A 22,549-nucleotide genomic window follows, 5' to 3' on the forward strand; every position below is an offset into this window, starting at 1 on the left:
GCCATCACATTGGTGGCATTGGAGGGGCCATTTATCTTGGAGGGCAAAGAGCATCTAAGGTACTCTGTGCATGTGTCTGTGTATGTGTGTGCTCGTGTAAGAGCTCATTTATCTTGCAGGGGATTGAGCAGGGGAACAAGGATGCCCACAGGAGGCCATCAGATCATTACCCATCTGGGATCAGAAAGACGGAGAGATGGAAACAGGGGAGAGATCACAAAAGCTGCCCTGTGCAAAGCCACACAACACACACACGCACACATACCAATGTAACCAAAGGAGACAAATCTCATTTTCATTTAGGGGCACAGGAGCCCCGGAAAGAAATGCATTTATAGGAACTAGTGAGGCAGGGAATGGTTGGAGGCAGACATGAATGCTGGATCCAATGCAATAATTTAGCATCTACCTGAACTCCTTTAAACTGATACTGAGATTAAGGTATGTTCTACTTCAATCAGCCACTTACAACATAGCTAAGAACATGTTGCAATACATTTTTGCCCCAAAAGATACAGATTTTGATTATTATTATTATTATTTTTTAAATTGAAATGTCAGTCGTCTCTTGCAAATGAGAAGCTTGAGAGTGGAAATTCTTACTACGCCAGAGCATAAACCAGGTATCAATGATTTTATATTCCACTGGTATATATCTGCGTGTACTAAGGCTGGGCGATATGACCTAAAATTCATCACGGTATAAACTGAATCCCTACATGGTAGCAGTATGTATCGCGATATAAGCTTCAGTGTAAAAATTATAATGGAGGCATTTATGAATGTTTTTTTTTCCTTTTTAAGTAGTGTTGTGTCGTTTTGCATTATCGGCTGTACAAAAATATTTTTATAAGATTGAGTTGAAAAGCTTTTACTGCATACCAAAGAAATCTGAATCTCATCGAAAGCGTTGAAACGGAGAAATTAAGCAGAAGTGGAACCCACTGACAACGACTGCGCTTACTTTCAACACTTATGTAGAAGACAAAATAACTAAATAACTATACTACATATGGAAATATGTATAATATATATAATGTAAAAGCAAGTTGCATTTAGACTTAATTCATGAGGAATTTATTGTTACGCATGTACAAATCTTTTACAATATAACCTTACACATCATCAGTCGAGTTGGGTATACACGTGTGCATGGATTTGTGTCCCAGCTGTCATTAATGAGACAAAACTTGGGTGCCAATGTTGCACAGAAGCTTTGCTGCATATCTTTACTTGCCATTAGCTGGTAACGAACTTACCGTACCATTATAAGTCGCATCAAAAACTCGGTGATGATGCGTCTTTCTCACGTTAATTACTTCTTGTTCTCCAGTGATAACAATACTTTTAAATGTTCCTAGTTACCCACCATTGAGGCAAGGATTAGGAAGTACACCAGCTCAAACTCCCTGCCTTTTTTTTTTTTTCTCCTCTCAACTTCTGCACTGCCCATGTATGTACGAGGATTTACACCAGGTGTGTCAAACTCATTTTTGTCCCGGGCCACATGGTAGTCACGGTTTCCCTCAGAGGGCCGTTGACTGTGAAACCATATAACTGTTTAGTCATAATACTATTACATACACACAACAAATTGATGGATACCTAGTTTTGAAATCAGAATTAAAGGGTAATAGTTTGTTCAACTTTTACAGTTACTGTAAACAGAAAATGCCTGCAATAGCTAACAAATACTATTTATATGAGAATTTGAGCAATAATTTCACACAGATGATTTGCTTTCGCGGGCCACATAAAATGAGTTGGGGGGCCAGATTTGGCCCCCGGGCCTTGAGTTTGACACCTGTCCTTTACACGATCAGGATTTTTGGGGCCGATCAGCGAGTAAAAAAAAAAAAAACGGTAACCGATCACCGAGCCGATCACAAGATGGTGCAATGTGTCTATTTAAATGACTTATTAATTTACTGTATATACTGAGTACCTTCAAAAATATTTTCTAGCCAGGTGATGTATTCTAATCAGTCAGGTCAAACCAACATTACAAAATGACAGAAATAATGGGCGCTAACTTACTGTAATTAAATTACTTCAAACACACACACCGAAACCTTCGAGCATGATTCAAAATAACACCGGCATGTTTACGTACAACCGTTAGTGCTAGCACTAGCTTGCTAGGCTACATAATGTTGGCTGCTTGTGATCCGTACCATATTAAAAGTATGTGAACATACCTCAAGCAATCCATGACTGAATGTCTTCTCCCGAGCACCGGTGACACGACACATTTTTCCCCATTTTGTTCTTTTTTGACCAACACAATACACGCGCGATCCATTGCTGTTGTCGTGGCCGTGGTAACGAGTGTATCCGGCCGCGTTTGATTTGACAAAGCACAGTGATCGGAAATGACGTCAAAAGACGCGACAAGGCTAAAAATAAACTAGCTTTTGGATTCAAATATACTTTATACGACGGCGACGCGGAGTAAATGTCTTTTGCGGAGCCGATCAATCGGCAAATTATGACAAAGCCGATCAGCATAAAATGCTAATTATTGGCCGATACCGATCAAGCCGATCAGATCGGTATAAAGTCTGGTATGTACACAGCTGAAACTGTACATCAATCAAGAATGGGAAAGAATTCGACCTACAAAGCTTCAACAATTAGTGTCCTCAGTTCCCAACCGTTTTATTAAATGTTGTTAAAAGAAAAAGGTGATGTAACACAGTGGTAAACATGACCCTGTCCCTGCTTTTTTGGAACGTGTTGCAGCCATAAAATTCTAAGTTAATGATTATTTGCTAAAAGCAATAAAGTTCATCAGTTTGAACATTAAATATCTTGTGTTTGTAGTGTATTCAAATAAATATAGGTTGAACATGATTTGCAAATCATTGTATTCTGTTTTGACACAATGTCCCAACTTCATTGGAATTGAGGTTGTATCATAAATGATGAGGAAAACCATAAGTACAATATGGCCCGCGACAAAAATGAGTTTGACACCCCTGGTTTAGGTCCTGAGTACATGAAAGAAATGTTAATGGAATTTAAACCCAGTAGGGCTCTGAGATCGACAGACTCGGGTCAAATAGTGGAGCACAGAGTCCAAAGCAAACATGCTGTAGCAGCATTTAGCCATTATGCTGCACAGAAATGGAATAAGTTCCCAACAGAAGTGATGTCAGCCCCAAGTGCCAATGTTTTTAAGTCCAGGTTAAAAACTCTTTTTTCCTCATGCATTTAAGAGCATTTCTTGAACTGTATGCTGTTCTACTTGTGCTTTTATTTTTTTGTGTTTGTTTTAAATGTTTACAAGCAGTTTTTCCCCCTGTTTTTCAATGTTTTTAATCATGTAAAGCACTGAGTTAAATTATGTATGAAATGCGCTATATAAATAAATTTGCTTTGCTTTGGTAGCGATCAAGCCGCATCTCATACTTTGCTGGCTGGTGGAGCACAAACTTGCATTTATTCCTACAGTCCTTTCTTTCTGAGCGGTTGATAAAGCAGGGAGCAATGTATGTGGAAGCACTGGTCTTTTAACTCATTCCCTGCCAATGCCGTCCAAAGACATCATTAAGAATCCATCTATTCCATGCCAATGGCGTCTGATGACGTCTATGGCGTTTTTTAATGGGGATGGGTAGGGGAGGGTCTTGTGCAGTTTATGCACGATCGTCAATCCTATGGATAACTGCAATGAGGATTGGCAGCCTGTAGAGGGCAACAATGCCATACATATGGCATAATGCTCTCGGCTGCTTGCTGGCTGATCGTCTTCCGACCAGGATTTGAATAAATGGGATCCGGAATCATCAGAGTGGATAGCCAGGCGAGCTTCCTCTGATGAAGATCGACAAATTCCGGCGAATGCGAAGGTAACTCGTTTGCAGCTCGCGTTAGCTACATTTAGCGAGTAAACACACTCCTTCAACCCTTGTTAGATAAAAACATATTTAATCCCACTAGTTCACATTACAAAGTAACAACTGTTACCAGTACTGATTTTAATTTTCAATTTCATCCATCTTGCAGGAATTCAACACCTGTGAGTCGAATGTCTTTTAGGATTGCGAAGAAGTAATGTGTTTTTTTCTTTACCCTTGCAAAACACATCAATAAAAAGTATTCTCTAGTAATCATATGTATTTTTTAAAAACTTACAGGTTATGCATCCAGCAGACGTTCGACTCCCATTCCAGTACGCAGTGCAGACAAAAAAAAGGTAATTGAAAGCTTTTTTTCTCCACGTCCCACGACAGCAATTTCAACAATGTATTTTTATAGTAATAGTTATATTTCTAAACTGCACAGGTTCTGCTTTGAGCAGAAGTAGTGACTGGTTTCAAGGAGAATGACAACCACACAAGATCCCATTCAATGCCAACAGAAGAATACAATAAGATGTGGATAAAACTTTGCTAGATTTTATGCGCAAGGTAATAAAAACCTGGACTATTGTGCAAACGGTGGAGGAGGAGAATTTGGAGGAATTGTGGGAGGCCCATTTGTTCATGAATTTTTAAATGAGATTTTTACTAAAGAAAAAAAAAATTTTGGTGTCAAAGTCATTGTTCTGCTTGATGTGTGTGCTTTCACAAAAAGGCGGTTTTCTCCATTTTTTTCTTCCAGAAACAGATTTGGATGAAAGTAGCCTATATTTGACTGCCGATTACTACAGAACGGTATAAGCTAGACACTAACATTTTTTTTCGGATGAAAGAAGAGAGTCTGATCTTTCATTTGGTGTTAACATCGTCATAGTACATAATATTCTGTGGGGCTTGGAGAATCAGTGGAATTGCTCGAAAATGCCTGGCAGTCTAGTGGTTCCCTGCTCAGGAAACGGCTGGCAGTGAATGAGTTTTTTTATATATATTTTTTTTTTTTATATATATATATATATATATATATATATATATATATATATATATATATATATATATATATAGCGCTGCCTGGGAGCTCTGTGACCAGTGTTGTGCATACTGAGACAGATACAATGGTGTCATCAATAAGTGTTATCGCGATTGTTTGGTTAAGTCGAAATCTGTACCTTACCTAATTTATACCTTCTACCGACTTTACCACGCACCCCTAGTTTGTACCAATTAATCGATGCCATGCATTACTATTCAGCGATAGTAACATGTCTCCTCTCAGTCAAGCGCGCACGCACACACCAAGTAAAGCAGACAAGATCACACAGACAACAATTTATATTCATGCGTACGCACATCCAGAGCATTGTTGTTGATCAATACATTTCTCTATTCACTGGTTTTTCCCTTGGTGATATTTATTATGGGCAACCTACACACTAAGTGCCAATTGATTCATTTAAATGACATTTATCACATGCTGCCTCCCCAGAGCTAAAGACAAACCAGTATAACAAATTGAGTGATAAAGATGCAGTCAACAATGCACAAGGTTTAAAATTATACATGTGCATAGTTTCATAATGATGAAATTATTTCAGCCAACTCATCTGCTGGATGATGTGGCCTCACGCTGGAGAACCCAATAACTGAAGGATTCTTGTTAGTTCATGTTTGGAGGAACTCAAGTCAAAAAAAAAAAAAAAAAAAACAAGGGCGAGGATGAAAACCAATGATCTAATAGAAAATGGACCAAAGTGTGTGCGTGTGTGTATGTGTTTGTTGGGGGTAAATAAGAGACGATACCACATACATGGCGGGCACGATGAACGACTAGTGAGCACATCTGCCTCACAGTTTTGAAGACTGGGGTTCAAATCCTGGCCTTGCCTGTGTGGAGTTTGCATGTTCTCCCCGTACCTGCGTGGGTTTTCTCCAGGTACTCCGGTTTCCTCCCACATCACAAAAACATGCGTGGTAGGTAAAGTAGGTTGATTGAAGACTCTAAATTGCCCGTAGGTGTGAATGTTAGTGCAAATGGTTGTTTGTTTATAAGTGCCCTGCGATTGGCTGGTGACCGGTTCAGGGTGTACCCCGCCTCTTGCCCGAAGATAGCTGGGATAGGTTCCAGCACGCCCGCGACCATAGTGAGGATAAGCGGTACAGAAAATGGATGGCTGGATTGATGCCACACATGCAGAATCAATCAGGCAAATCTCTCTCTGCTCGTTTGTCCGCCAGAATTTCTCTCTCACTCTTGGAATGAGCTGACCTCTATTAAGTAAGCAGGAGACAAGATGTCTGCGTGTGTGTGTGGGTCTGAGACTGTTTGCTTGTGGGAGAATATGAATGAGGGGATGGAAATGAGGGAATTACAAAGCATTGGTCTTACAGAGACAGACAGACAGACAGACAGACAGACAGACACACACACACACACACACACACACACACACACACACACACACACACACACAGAGTGTTCTAATGGATAGTTTATGTCACTGGCTGCTTGCTGTGTGCCTTTGTGAGTGTATGTACATGCGATTGTCTGGAAAAATAAAGGTGTCCCCTTTGCTAACTAAAGCTCAACAAGCAGTCAGACATAATCCTTATCTGAGGACTACTGAGGTATGGGAGACATTCTACTCAAAATATAATCAGGGCTTAAAAATTCCGAAGACAGCTGTCTGTACAATTCAAAATGTATATATTTATGTCAACTGAGATTGTGTGCAAGTTAAATTCCACCCGGTTAAACTTGACCAGAAGACCAGAAACTTACTTTTCAATCTCGCTGTTTTTACAGGTGCGTGGGATGCAAGAGGAGGAAGGGGTGGAGGATGAGGGAGTGCTTGGGTCCATCTTGCAGCTCTCACCATTGCTCGTTGAAGGCATCTCTGTGGACACACAACCAGCCATGGTTTGAGAATGACTTTTTGAATCACAATATGGCCAATGACCAAAATGCTGTTGTCTTCCACAAATGTAATAAATACTGCAATTTCATGTTTGTCTTCTTACCATCACTTCCCCATTTGGAGAACTCGGGCGTTATTCTGTTCGATGGCATGCCTCCGCTGCAACAGACAAATGTTTTTTTTGTTTTTTTTTTCTTTTTTCATTTTACAGAAAATGATTTAAAAAAAAAAAAAGAATTAAAGTTATTCACCTACTTTAAAATTTCATTTAAAAAGCATTCTCAAATAATTAACCATTAAATGTCTAATTGAAATGAATAAATGTCATTGAATTAATGCAGTATAGTTTGACTCCTGGGTTAAAATGCATGACCAATAAAGTTAACACCTTCCTAAAGATTTTTTAATCTGAATCAAACTTTCTAGTCCAGCTACTGGAAAGCGATGTTTGGGTATTGACATCCTAACTATGCCAAGATGGAGATATTTTATTAGAATTTTACTATTTCTTAGTTTGTTGTGCCAAATGTAATAGTTAAAACAGACAGCATAACAATCAACGTTGATAAAATTTATTTCGTGTTTGGTGATCTTGGATTCATACTTGAGCACAGCTCCCCGGAGTGCCTCTCGCTCTCTGGCTTCTCCTTGGTCCTCTCCAGCTCCAGAGCATGGGATGATGTCAGCTTCAGTGTATTGGGGTTTACCATACTCCAATGTGTCGTCTCCATCTACGTCAAGGTCGGCATCGCTGTCTGCCCCACTCTCTTTAATATTACATGTGGCAAAACCGGTGGCTTTGGGGGAAAAAAAAGAAAAACCAAATGGAGAAATTATTAGATTTGAAAAAATAAATAGAACAAATTGAAATGGTTTCCTTCATGCCATTTTAGCAAATAAAAGTAATATAGCAAGCCCTTCCAAGTTCTACATTGATGCGCATTCAAAACTGTCTCATAAAAAAATACATAAATCAAGGAAAGAATTGCCATATAAAATTTCACAGTTGCATTAAAAACACTGGTAGTAATAAAAGGAAATCTATTTTTCAGAACATAATAATGTTGACCAATAACATTGGTTACAGACTCGGAAGACTGCAGAAACTAAGACAAATTTTAGCCTACTGTTGGTGACCTGACAATGACTAGGACCTCAACAATCAATCCTGGTGAGAAAGAGCACGGCGCGTTATGTGTGTGTGTGCATTTGTGTGTATGTGGGACATCTATAAACCCAATGATGAACGACCAGACAAACCCTCACAGGTGCATTCAGCTCCACTTAGTCGCAAAACCAACTCTGTGTGTCCGTCACTTAGAGAAGTCTCCTCAGTGTTTGTTTTAGACCGTCCGTGTCTGTCACTTAAATCCTGTCTTCACGACTCCTTCAAGGTGTGTGTCTGCCTCCTCTACCAAAGGTAAGGGTGTGCATGTGTACTTGGGTCTAAGAGTGCGAATGACATTCATACTGCCAATCCCCACACTTGAAGCTGTGTGTGTATGTGTGTGTGTGGACTTAAGATGTAACCTGTGACAAGCTAGACAGCCATCTTAAACCTCTCCCGATTTCTACAAGCACTCAGTTGGACTACTGTGTGCAAGAAAGGTGTGTGTAAGACTTGACAGTGTTGACACTTGACAGCCATCTTATTTAACCTGCACTCCCAGTATACAAGTCTCATTGCAACACCAGGTATTTTTGAAAACAAACGACTGCAGCTTGTCTTAAGGACCTTGGCAAGGATTTCAGCCTTTGATGCCTCAAATCCAAACAAAGCTTCCAAAGGATGTGAGCATGGATGAAACCTAAACGAGTCACTAAGATTAATGTGTAACATTGAGATAAACAGTGGAACCGCAGTTTAAAAATGTAACATTTTCTGTGACTCCTGAGGAAACTTACTTATGGTTTGTAAACCAAGTTGCTTCCCATTGAAATACATGACAATGCAATCTGTTCTAGCTCCAGAACAAAGCAATGTTTACCTTGTTTTTATTGTTGTGGAGTAAAAAATGTAAGTAAAAACACATAACTACATCGAAATAACAGTGTGCTCGCTAGCAAATCACTCTGCAACGTCTTCGCCTTTTCGCACACAGCACTGTATGCTTTGGGAACCTTGTTGCATAGGTGATGGTGGCATATTGGAATGCAAGTGGTACAGCTTTTTCGTAACCTCATGTATGCTGCCATGGCATACATTTATGAAATGTCAGTTTTTTCCATTTTCCAATATGCCACCATCACTTAGAGGAAAAAAATTGAACTTAAATTATTTTAGCAAATGGCTGCAATATAACAGTGAAAATTTTAAAGGGATCTGAATATAATTTCCGTACCCAGTGTATGTGCACTAATGAGAGGTGTGGAGGGGTAAGCGTGAGGCTACAAGGAGAAGCGATAGCGAGGGTGGAGGAGTTTTATATACTGGACTTGGGCTCAACAGTCCAGAGCAATGTTGAATGTGGTAAGGAAGTGAAAAAAACAGGTCCAAGCAGGTTGGAATGGGTGGAGAAAGGTGTCCGGTGTGTCATGCGACGGAAGAGCCTCTGCTAGGATGAAGGGCAAGGTTTACAAGACAGTGGTGAGGCCAGCCATGATGTACGGATTAGAGACAGTGGCACTGAAGAGACAACAGGAAGCAGAGCTGGAGGTGGCGGAAGTGAAGATGTTGAGATTCTCTTTCGGTGTGACCAAGTTGGATTTGAAATGAGCTCATCAGAGGAACAGCCAAGGTTAGATGTTTTGGAGACAAAGTTAGAGAGAGCAGACTTGGATGGTTTTGACATGTCCAGAGGAGACCTAGTGAGTATATTGGTAGAAGGATGATGAGGATGAAGCTGCCAGGCAAGAAAGCTCAAGGAAGACCAAAGAGAAGGTTGATAGATGCAGTAAGGGAAGATATGAAGGCCGCTAGCGTTAGAGCAGGGGTGTCCAAACTTTTTGCAAAGAGGGCCAGATTTGGTCAGATGAAAATGTATGGGGGCCGACCATTCGGCCAGACATTCCTTGAACCATTAACATTGTAAATTAACATGTAAATATTTAACTATATCACTTTGCTGTCTGCAGCTAGGTCGATATTGCAAATGAGAATATGTTTTCCATTGCATTACCAGGATAGTTAAAGGTTAAAATAATAATAAATTAAATACAAATCAACTACTTTATAAAAGTTGACTGAAATTTTTTAGAAACATGTATTTATTGATTTTGTTCTAACAAATCACATCCCAGTGCATTTTGACAAAGAATAGTATAGTGGCTATGCAGCTAGTAAAGTGATTATACTATTATTATAATGTATAATATAGTCATCTGATTTGACTATAGTATAGTCAAATCAGATGACAGAAATTTGACAAAACTGTGGTTTGATCATCACAAAAAAATCAATTCACTGAGACTCGTAGCTCGCCTTTGTAGAATTTTCATTTGAATCACGGGCTCTTGTGAAAAAGCGCTACTGTGCTATCAAAACAGCTTCCAGTGGCTTCAGTTTTTCAGCGCATTTGCTCGCCGGCAGCTTGTCGTAGTTAGCATGATTCGTCTGGTAATTAAATTCTTTGAAAACAGCCACAGCCTCTTGGCAAATTAGGCAGACACAGTTGTTTCGCATGTCAGTGAAGAAATCCACTTGTCCTGGACACTGCGGCCCTCGTTGTCAACTTTCCTCTTTTTAGTTTCAGTTGCCATTTTAGAAATGGGCTAAAAACATACCACAGGGGTAAAAGTTCACAAAGGGGTCACACAACGAGAGTGCGGCCACAGGTCTACTGCCACCCTCTGGTGAAATATAAAATGGCTTTTTTTTTTTGTATGTCTGTATTGATTACTGTGGTAACCTGTGCTGGCGGGCCACATATTATTGATTTTATGACATGATGCTTCGGGCCGGAGGAAATTTGGACACGGGCCGGATTTGGCCCGCGGGCCGGACTTTGGGCATGCCTGCGTTAGAGAGTCCGATGCAAGAGATAGGCTAACATGGAAAAGGATGGCACGCTGTGGCGACCCCTAACGGGAGAAGCCGAGAGGAAAAGAAGAAGACTTTTCTTGATAACTTGCTTCTGAGCAATTATCCTCAACATGGTATGCTAATCAGTGAATAACCAGTTTTATATTTCTGTATTACGCCATGGAGGTGTCTTAAATAATATAGATCATATGTCGAGACTAAACCTACTCAGTCGATGTCTCAATTGGCCTAATCTACGCTACTAACATGCATATAAGAATAAAAATGCATTGTATATTCAAATAAACATGGTAAACCCTGGGGACATTGGCCAACGAAGCGTTGCTAATACTACCACTAGGGACTGGGCCAACTTTCAACTTATCTCGGTGCGGTTAACACTTGCTGGCTGAGGCCAGTGGCTCCTTGAGCCTGCTAGTTAACCGTCACGAGCTAACGGCTCCTCCTTTCGCGGCGAAAGAGCCCTGGAGGGATCCCGAACTTGCCACTGGTGCATCCACCGAGGATCAAGGATCTTTTCTACTTGCCTCCTTGATTGTGTGCCCTCGGGCTATCACTATCGAATCTTTTAAGAATTGATTATCCTATAGCTATTTAGTCGAGTAAACGACTAACCGCCCCCCTCCCTGCAGGAAAAGAAAAAAAATCTCATTTATGAGTGATGAAATTATATCCTTTAACTGCATATGTGGTACTGAGTGCCTGATATAAATCTGTGTAAAAAAAAACTGAAGTACTGAACTGTCTTATTACTTACTATCCAGACACACACAAAACAGATGTTTTAGTTATCGGTCCTGAAGACAGGAGAGAGAACCTTTTCCCAAAACTATAAGATTTTAAACCCTCACGTGTTAAAACCCTGGGTATATTTTTTTAGTTGGAGCTTACTTTTATTCCACATATCAAGAATGTAGCTAAGATTTACTTTTACAATCTTAAGAATATAACCAGGGTCTGCCCGTTTCTCTCTCTGGCTAACACGGAGGTGCCGATGCACAGTTTTATCTCCCGTCATTTAGACTACAAAAATACCCGGCTCTCTGGTCTTCCCAAAAAGAAAATCTCCACTTTACAACTACTCCAGAACTCAGCTGCTCATAAACACACTCCTAAACCGTGTGGACAGCCTTTCCAGAAGAGTTGAAGCTGTTATAGCTGCAAAGGGTGGACCGACGTCATACTGAATCCTATGGATTAGGAATGGGATGTCACTTAAATTCATGTGAGTCAAGGCAGGTGACCAATCCTTTTGGCAATATAGTGTAGGTTAATAATTTAGATATAATTTCCTATGTTTTTTAGAATTGACAAAGTGAAAAGTTGCCAGCATCATCTCTCATGGATTAGGATATACTGTATATTATGTTGGTTCAAGATGGCGGTAATACAGCATTTCACTGCTTATAGGCCAATTTAATATAAACAAAAATCTCAGCAGGCAAAACATGCAGTTGCTCAGGCAGTGCATGTTCACTGTGGTGTGTGTGACCTATTTGTATGTCTTTCCAATACTTCTTTCTATCTGGCCCTCTAAACAGTCTTGGCAGGCCAATCTAATCTAGAAGGTTAAGGTCAGCTCCACTCTAACTGCCTTTCACTCAAGTTATGCACTGTCACTCTCGACCCCGTTTTATCTTACCTCTCATTCTCAGTTCCTCGTAACTGATCTTAGCTCTTTTGAATGATAACCTCATCTTCCTCTCAGTTGTTTCTGTATTGTTCTTTGATTTAGTTTATGCTTTCTTTATGGCCCATAATCTTCATATTTCTCTTCAAATATAATCACACATTTGTTCTTACTGTCCTCCTACCCAGCAGCGCTGCTCGATAAATAGTTTCCATGAATCAATTAAGTAGTCAAACACAGCAGCTTGTCTCATTGCCATAGAATATCCCCGAACAACCATGCACAAAAGACAGTCACAACTATGAACAATATATGTACAGATTGAAAGATCATAGATGGATTAAAGAAATCGCTGGGATGAACAAATTGGGCCAATCCATCCGAACTGCAATATGCTGTTACCATAGCAATTATCAGTCGCCCCCCCCTAGACAGTTTGAAATGGGGTGTCAAAGGTCATCACACTATCTTTCTGCCCTTTACAGGTCAGATGGAGGCACGAGAGACCAGTCAAGGAACAAAGATGAGACAGTCATCTTTGAAGTCAATTTACAAAGAAGAGATTTCTCCACATTCCGAAAGCCTTCTTGGCCCTCTCAATCGGAAATAATCCCCTTCTTCTCTTCTGTCTCTCCAGACGGGCTGACATCAAATTTAAGGATTTGTCTGTCTCAGTTCCTCTCTGCGCCACACTTCAATGATACGTGTGGGTTGACATCTTTAAAAAATTGGGGCAAAGCAAGATGAAATCTTATTTCTGTGTAGAAGAATTTGACGGCCCTGACCTCAACACCATCTAAAATCTCTTGGATTGACTACAACAAAGATTGTGAATGCCTTCTTGTTTAATATCCGTAACTGTTGATTTAAAAAATGCTCTTCTAGGTGCATTACAGACCCAAATTTTGTAGCAGGCAGTAGACTTTGCACCGATCTGATCGGCATGATCGGCATCGGCCGATAATTAGCATTTGATCGGCTTTAATGTCATAATTCGCCGATCCGATCAATCCGCAAAAGACATTTACTCCGCGTCGCCATTGTGTACAGTACATTTGAATCCAAAAGCTAGTTTATTTTTAGCCTTGTCATGTGTCTTTTGACGTTGTACTGTAAATATCTGACAACCAATAGTTCTTTTTTTTTTTTTAAACATGTCGGCGGTGTGGGACAGACTACATGTTTGAGACAGACAACACGTAATGCCTGGATCAGAAAACAAGACTAATTTGGTTGTTCACAATTGGACTATGTCAGACTACTGCAATAAAATCTTGTATTCCAATACCACAGCATCTCATTTTTTACGAACACTGGGCTTTATCTGGTCAACTCAAACGCGACCGAATATACTCATTACCATGGGGACGACAACAACAATGGATCAGGTCGTGTGCATTATAAGAACGAAATGGGGGAAAACCTTCACCTTCCTGGGGTGCCGTACTTACTACAGCCTCTGAAGCCATCAAGGACAAGTGCTTCAGTGGCCATGAGAATAGGCGCAAGTTCAGATTGACAGGAAATACCCACATTTTCAGGTTTATGATTGATTAATTAAAGTGTGCAAATGGCAGAATGAAGTCAACGGGAGAATTTTCACAGCCACAACAGCGGGCAGCTGTCTGCCTTTCCCCTCTAACGCACATTGGAGAATATGGCTCATAGTGAATATTCTTGATGGCAAACTATAAAAGGTAGAATAAAACCTACTTCCGTTTTCAGAAACAGGAAGACAACAAACAGAAAGCAGAACTGTTGGTGCAAGGAGGGTTCTTTCAATATGGCTAAGCCCCTGCGAGACACATAGCAAAGTCTTCAACTTCACAGAGATGAATCATAAACTGAGCTGTTCGATTTCGTCCTGCCTGCCTCTCCTTCACTTTGAAAGGACAGAATGTCTGGTCAAAGCAACAGGGCCTCTCTTCATCCTGCCAGCTGAGGATACTCCAAGCAGCATCTCAATTCATGTAGCCAGACGTTTTCCTCGAGAGGGTTATGGATTCTGTACCGTCTCTTGGAACCACTGCATAGCTTTCATGACAAAATCCACCTTCTGAGCTTTTTGCCGCAAGTGTGTGTCTCTGTGTATGAGTGTGTGTGTGTGTGTGTGTGTGTGTGGGGGGGGGGGGGGGCGGCTTTTCAAGTCCTTCTCCCCAGGCCACATCAGTTATCTGTGCCACATCACAAGGTGCCCTATTAGAGTGCGGCAGAAGGGTCCAGTGTCTACTCGTTTACCAATGCTCAAGAGAGAGAGAGACGGATGTAGGAGGGAGCATGAAGGAGATAGATGGCTGGGGGAGCTACCGTCAAACCCTTATGCTGCTCTTTAGTGCGGTTTAGCTGAGATTCATCATTGATCTGTCTTGTCTGCCTCCCATGGGTAGGAGACAGGTGAGGACTGGTATGAGTGTGTTAAGAATTAATTTGAACAAGGGGAAAAGGGGGCAAGCAGCAGAAGTAACATGAAAGTGGGAGCAGGGCCAGGGGTTGTATACATAGCACTACCTTTGTAGAGTTTTAGAATCCAAACTGTAGTTACGCACATGGATCTGCACACTTACTGACAAGCATAATTGATGTCTTGGTGGTGATGTCATCAATGAGTGATAATATTATCAACGAATGTACTATTTTTATCAGAGCTGGCTTTGGCTGACTGTCCTTTGTTAAGCACACACACTCACACACTGATTATAGAGAATAGAGAATAATTATATTTTTGTTTAAAAATGCATTATAAGCTGAGCTTTTGTGTGCACGCATATACTTCTGATTGGCTAAAATGTTAAGGTCACATATTTTACCAAACCGACTTTTTTTAGTATTTGGGATGTTATATTGGTTCTATGGTACCTCAGTAAATGTGAAATATGAATTAAAATTGTCGACGGATTCCTGAGTTAGATGTTTTTCTGCCGAGACGCCTAAAATCATGTCATTAGAATTTCTCGAGCTTATCTACGTCACAAGCGAAGATCTCCGCCTACCTCTAGGCGCCCGAGCCAGTGCTGTCAATATAACAAAACACGTGTGCACTCACAAGTAGTGAGGGTAGGGTGTTCTACTCAGAGGCAAACAATCAGAGGAAAGGGGCGCGGTCTTAGCCAGATATGGACAAAGCAGATACAAGACTGGGTCAAACAAAAGTACAGTGTCATTTCACATTATTACACACAACTGAATTACAAGTTTCATGCCACAGTCAAAAATGCAAGAGCCACCCACACAAGCGCATACGTCCGATTGGCTAATACGTTAAAGGTCCCATATTTTATCAAACTAACTTTTTCTAGTATTTGGGATGTTATATTGGCTTTATGGAACCTCAGTAAATGTGAAATATGAATTAAAATCATCCACCCATTCCTGAGTTAGACAATTTTCTGCCGAGAGGCCTGAAATCAGGTCATTTTAATTTATTGAGCTTATCTACGTCACTAGCGAAGATCTACGCCTACTTCTAGGCTCCCGAGCTAGTGCTGTCAATATCACAAAACGCGTGTGATGTCACAAGTAGTGTGGGTAGGGTCTTCTACAAAGAGGCAACCAATCAAAGGAAAGGGGATGCAGTCTTAGCCAGATATGGACAAAGCGAATACAAGACTGGGTCAAACAAAAGTACAGTGTAGCTGTCAGAGGTGCCTTTTCTGGACACTCTGAAGACAAACCAAGGTGTTTTTTTTTTTTTATTTATAAAATGGACACTTTTATACTAAGTCCATTTTAAAGAGTCACCCTATGGAGGTTTAAATAGCCAAAATATGGGACCTTTAAGATCACAGCCTGCCGCAGTGGGGATCCTGGTTCCAGTCAACTACTGGCAGAAACTGTGGGAAGAAGATTGCGGGCAGAAGACAAAAAACATCAGTTTCGCCAAGTGTTGACTGACAGCGCTTGAGTGGATGTGGCAATGAACCATCCACCTTCAACCGCCAACATCGCCCTGGACCCATGGCTGTGGTGTCCCTGAGCAAGACACATATGCCTGAACTCTCATTGGGATCTAATTTGTCTACTTCTCCAGTGTGTGCCAATAACTGTTTGTGTTTGTCCACTGGTGTGATGCATAAAAGGTCCACTGGTGTGATGCATAAAATGCAGAGGACCGTTCATGAATATGCATTTATTCATGAAAATAAAGACTATTCTTCTTCTTCCTCATTTTCATAATGTACGGCTTTGTTTGTAGAAAAAAAAGCCCAGACATGTTGTGTGTACGTGCATACCTCTGAAACCACCCTCCAGAAGCGCGGTTGCTCTGATCCTTTTCTGTCCTGCCCATTCATACTCCTCAAAGCCACGCCCACTGTCACCGTCCATATCTGCAGAGTCGTCATCACCGAGCACACCCTCACGCTGACAAACAAATGGGCACATGTTAATGATGTTAAAATTAGAGATATTGTTTGTCACACTACAAATGACACTGTTTTTTTATTTTTTCATGTTTAATTATTGGTTTACAACCAGAACCTAACTGTTGCCACAATTTCAACATGTTAGAAACTAAAGAGTCGTGGGGAAAAAAAAAAAGAAATTCATAATAATTTCATAATTTTTTGTAATTTTTCTTAAAAGGTCCCATGCCATCAAAATCTTTTTTTTTCTACTGTTGTACGCATAACATAGGCCAAAATCAGACTGTGATGGTTTAAGTTTGACATATAAGCGCTTTGTTGATTGAATGAAAAAGGCAATAAATGGCACAATTGTAACATCCATCCATCCATCCATCCATTTTCCGTACCGCTTATCCACATTAGGGTCGCGGGCGAGCTGGAGCCTATCCGAGATGACTATGGGCGAGGTTCAAGCCTGAACTGGTCGCCAGCCAATTGCAGGGCACATATAGCGGCTGAAATAAGTATTTAACACGTCACCATTTTACTCACTAAATAGATTTCCAAAGGTGCTATTGAAATGAAAATTTCACCAGATGTTGGGAACCACCCAAGTAATCCATACATCCAAACATGCCATTCTAGCAGCTTTATTGATTAATTTTTTTAAAACCAACTGAGAGTTTCCTTGGCAGTATGTTTTGGATCATTATCCTGCTGAAATGTCCACCCTTGTTTCATTTTCATCATCTTCGTAGATTGACGGATTTTTGTCAGGAATGTCTCTGTACATTTGCCCATTCATCCTTCCTTCAATGATTTGACGTTTACCAGTACCATTTGCTGAATAGTAGCCGACACCATCATGTTCCTACCTCCAAACTTCACTGTTGGTATGGTGTTTTTAGGGTGATGTGCAGTGCTATTTCTCCTCCAAACGTGGTGCGCATTATGGCATCCAAACAGTTCAATTTTGCTCTCATCCGACCAGACTATATTCCATCCATCCATTTTCTTTACCGCTTATCCTCACTAGGGCCGCGGGCTGCTGGAGCCTATCCCAGCTATCTTCGGGCGGGAGGTGGGGTACACCCTGAACCGGTCGCCGGCCAATCGCAGGGCAAATACAAATAACCATTCGCAGTCACATTCACACCTACTGGAAATTTAGAGTCTTCAATCAACCTACAACGCATGTTTTTGGGATGTGGGAGAAAACCAGAGTGCCCGGCGAAAACCCACCCATGCACGGGGCAGGGATTTGAACCCCGGTCCCCAGAACTGTGAGGCAGATGTGCTAATCAGTTGGTCACCATCCTGGACCAGACTATATTCTCCCAGTATTTAACTGGCTTGTCCAAATGTTGTTCAGCAAACTAAACGAGCTTTTTTTTTTCCAGCAATGGGCTCTTGCATGATGAGCGTGCATACAGGCCATGGCGGCGGAGTGCATTACTCACTATTTTCCTTGTGACAAATGTACCTGCTAATTCCAGGTCTTTCTGAAGCTCTCCAAAAAGTGGTCCTTGGCTCTTGGACAACTCTTCTGATTATTCTTTGCACTCCTCTATCATAAATCTTGCGAGGAGCACCTGATCGAGGCAAATTTAAGGTGGTATGATTGGCTTTCTCCTTACGTATTTTGGACCCAACCGTGCTCACTGGAACATTCAGAACCTTAGCTATGCACCTGTAACCAATGCCACCGTTACATTTTCCAACAATTACTTTGCGATGGTCTTGAGACAGCTCTTTGCTCTTACCCATCATGAGATGTGTCTTGACTCACACCTTGGCAATGAGACGTTTTTTTAGGACATCAATTACGAGTGAACCAGCTGATATTCATTTGCACTGACATGAGGCTGGATTACTGTTTGATTATTGATAGATTTTAGGTTTTGTCTTGACTTTCCATGCCAATTTGCCTCGATTAGGTGCTCCTCGCAAGATTTCTGACAGAGGAGTGCAAAGAATAATCAGAAGAGATGTCCAAGAGCCAAGGACAACCTGTGTAGAGCTTCAAGAAGACCTGGAATTAGCAGGCACTGTTGTCACAAGGAAAACAGTGAGTAATGCACTCCGTTGCCATGGCCTGTATGCACGCTCACCACACAAGACTCCATTGCTGAAAAAAAAGCATGTCAAAGCGTGTTTAAAGTTTGCTTCACAACATTTGAACAAGCCAGTTAAATACTGGGAGAATACAGTCTGGTCAGATGAGAGCAAAATCGATCTGTTTGGATGCCATAATGCACACCACGTTTGGAAGAGAAATGGAACTGCACATCACCCTAAAAACACCGTACCAACAGTGAAGTTTGGAGTTGGGAACATGATGGTGTGGGGCTGCTTTTCAGCAAATGGTGCTGGTAAACTTCACATTATTGAAGGAAGGATGAATGGACAAATGTACAGAGATATTCTTGGCAAAAAATCTGCTGCCATCTACGAGGATAATAAAAATGAAACAATGGTGGACATTTCAGCAGGATAATGATTCAAAACATATTGCCAAGGAAACTCTCAACTGGTTTCAAAGAAGAAGAAAAAAGCTCCTAGAATGGCCCAGCCAATTACCTGACTTGAATCCAATCAAAAATCTATGGAAAGAACTGAAAATCACGGTCCATAAAAGAAGCCCACAGAACCTTCAAGATTTGAAGACTGCTTGTGTGGAGGAATGGGCCAAAATCACCCCACAGCAATGCATGCGATTAGTTTCTCCATATAGGAGGCTTCTTGAAGGTGTCATTGCAAACAAAGGCTTTTGTACAAAGTATGAAATAAATACCAGTTGGCGTGTTCAATAATATTTCACTGTCATTTCAGATTATTACACAACTTAATTTCTGATCTTGTTTGTGTTACTTTCTTTGTATGTATGGATTACTGAGATTTTCAAGTCAATAGCACCTTTGGAAGTATATTTAGTGAGAAAAATGGTGACGTGTTAAATACTTATTTCAGCCGCTTTGTGTGTGCACACACGGTTGGGGCCATAATACGTATACACACACACACACACACACACACACACACACACACACACAGTGGGGCGAAGTATTTTGTCAGCCACCAATTGCCACAGCCACAGATGAGGCCTGTAATTTTCAGCATTGGTACAGTTGGTACAGAAAGTATTCACTCCCTTAAAATTTTCACTCTTTTATATTGCAGCAATTTGCTAAAATTATTTAACTTAATTTGTTCCCTCAACGTACACACAGCACCCCATATTGACAGAAAAAGGGAATTGTTGAATTTTTGCTGTTTTATGAAAAAAGCAAAACTGAAGTATCACACAGCCATGAGTATTCAGACCCTTTGCTGTGACACTCATATTTAACTCAGGTGCTGTCCATTTCTTCTGATCATCCTTGAGATGGTTCTACACCTTCATTGGAGTCCAGCTGTGTTTGATTTTACCAATTGGACTTGATTAGGAAAGCCACACAACTGTCTGTATAAGGCCTTACACCTCACAGTGCATGTCAGAGCAAATGAGAATCATGAGGTCAAATGAACTGCCTGAAGAGACCATTTTCTGGATTTTTTTCCCCTCATTTTGTCTCTCATAGGTGAGGTATACCTATGATGAAAATTACAGGCCTCTCTCATATTTTTAAGTGGGAGAACTTGCACAATTGGTGGCTGACTAAATACGTTTTTGCCCCACTGTTTAATAAACCTGGTGTTTCCTTTAATTGTGTTTAGTTAGTGGTGTGGTTGGGTGAGTTGCGCAGGTAGTAACATTTGATGGATTTATAACTTTTTTCCCTTCATAGTTCCTTTATCTTCAGTCTGTCTCCTCTCTGTCTCTCTCTTTTGGAAAGATTACAGTAAAAGGGCCTTTTGGCCCGCAGTCCATTGGCTGACAGGATTTGAACCCAGGTCCTCAGAACTGTGACGCAGATGTGCTAACTAGTCGTCCACCGTGCCGCCCGTCATTGTGACATAGTTTCAACAATTAATATTCTAGTATCTTTCCACTTCATGGTTGGTACCATCGGAGGTCAGTAGAGTAGCCAAATATTGTCCTCAAATATGAGCAGTTACCTCTGAAAAATATTACTCAAGTAACAAGTAGTCCTCCAAACAAATCTGAGTAAGAATAAAAAAAGTACTAAGTAAAAAAACTACTCAAGTAATGAGTAACTGATGAGTAAGTTCTAATTTATTTATTTTAAATCGGAGCATGAACGTCAAATAAAATATAAATAAAGATTTTGCTTAACAATAACACTTAAAGGTCAGAGGACAAAGACTTGAAACGTTTTCTTGATAACTCCAGAACCCCTTTACAAACGACCACTGCCATTTCAAAGTGATTATATAGCAGATCTACAGCAGTTAAATCGATAAATGTGATGCAGAATGCGCCTTCTGCTTTTTGCATCCAGTGCCTTACAGTCTTCGTCTCTTTCCGGCCCTGTGAAGTCACACAAGCCAAACATCCTGTTCATTCGGCGTTGTGAGCTATTGTTCCATGCTGTTGTCCCCGTCCTTGTATATTTGTTGTCATATGATTTAACAATGTCGCGATGGTTTATTGTGGCATTTGGTTGTACAAATGGTTCAAGCAGCGGCAAGTTTTTGGTTTTTTTTGGCTTTCTAAAAAGGAATACATGACCAGTGGATAGGGAAAGTCAACAGACGGGGGAAGAAACACGGTCAGCTATTGGTGCCTAGCAAGCATTCCAAACTGTGCTGATCACTTCGAACCGGCGTGTTTTGAGAAAGACTTAGCAGAAAGCATTGGATACAGAGGTAGAGGCGGAAACCAGCTGCGGTGCCAACTATTTTTCCTAAGGCCATCGGGACCTCAACCTCCAGCAAGAGAACTAAATCTTGCAACCGCCACAGTGCAGGAACAAAGCGACGTAGACAAGGTGAGCATTTCCTTGTATATACCTACGACTCTATTATGGTTACTATGCACTGGGCAGTTGGAAAAAAAGACCCACGCAGTAGTTTTCAGGACTGTGGTCTGTAAATTTGCCTATATGACAAGCCAACAGACACACGGCAAAGACTCTCTGTGCGGCGTTTTATAACGCAACTTGAGCGAGAGGCACATAATATATAGGAATACTGCATACTATGTAAAAGGTTGTGCCATGTCACTGAAACATATATGAATATATAATACGTATAGTCGTGTTAAGAAATATTGGCACCCCTAGGTTGCCATTATTGGACTATGCTTTTGACATACCGTCACATCGAGCCACTCTCTTTTTCTATTGTACAGGCGCTACTTGGCTGCTCGTCGTCATCACTGTTCCAACCTCCTGATTGGCTCAAACGTACGCTTTCACGATGCCAAGTTCAGTTGGGTGTTCCTGTATGTCGAAATCCTCTTCCTCCACATATACCAACACGTTGCTCTCCATTGTGTATACTGTGTAGTGCGCTTTGTTTGTCAATTGCAACGTCACTTCGGGTAGCCCTTGCGGTAGATAAAGTAACCACACCCCGGTGTCTTGAGCTTCGGGTATGTTCGGGGAGGACTCAATATGAGTCATACAAAAGAAATTGTTAGCTGAACTATGGTTGAAAACTTGCTGGAAGTTACGTGCATGTATTACATAACATATAAACAATGCAAATATGAATTTTAACTGACCCCATCACATCCGAAGAATAGGCCGGACAAAGTGAGGAGCAATGAGGAGAACTTTTCCGATCGTGTAAACATTATGCCAATGAAAAATATTGCGACACATTGCCTATTCTATTTGAGTGGGCTTTAGTGATCCAACATTAATAGCTATGAGGGCTCCGCATTAGAAGATCGGTCTACATTGCACTCGGGT

The 22,549-nt window shown here is 40.9% G+C and overlaps 1 protein-coding gene across 2 annotated transcripts in view; it reads right to left on the reverse strand.

Annotated features, from left to right (window-relative positions):
* The window catches only part of rnf220a (ring finger protein 220a), a 176,507-nt gene that overhangs the window by 19,148 nt on the left and 134,810 nt on the right, over positions 1-22,549 (reverse strand). For both annotated transcript variants that reach the window (XM_061693486.1, XM_061693484.1), the window contains 4 exons: positions 16,617-16,746; positions 7,380-7,572; positions 6,879-6,934; positions 6,640-6,754 (listed from right to left, as the gene is read on the reverse strand). In XM_061693486.1, coding sequence (XP_061549470.1) covers positions 6,640-6,754; positions 6,879-6,934; positions 7,380-7,572; positions 16,617-16,746 — 494 coding nt within the window. The remainder of the gene's footprint in view (positions 1-6,639; positions 6,755-6,878; positions 6,935-7,379; positions 7,573-16,616; positions 16,747-22,549) is intronic.

Source organism: Phycodurus eques, chromosome 13 (assembly GCF_024500275.1).
Source record: "Phycodurus eques isolate BA_2022a chromosome 13, UOR_Pequ_1.1, whole genome shotgun sequence".
In the NCBI taxonomy this organism is placed as follows: Eukaryota; Metazoa; Chordata; class Actinopteri; order Syngnathiformes; family Syngnathidae; genus Phycodurus; species Phycodurus eques.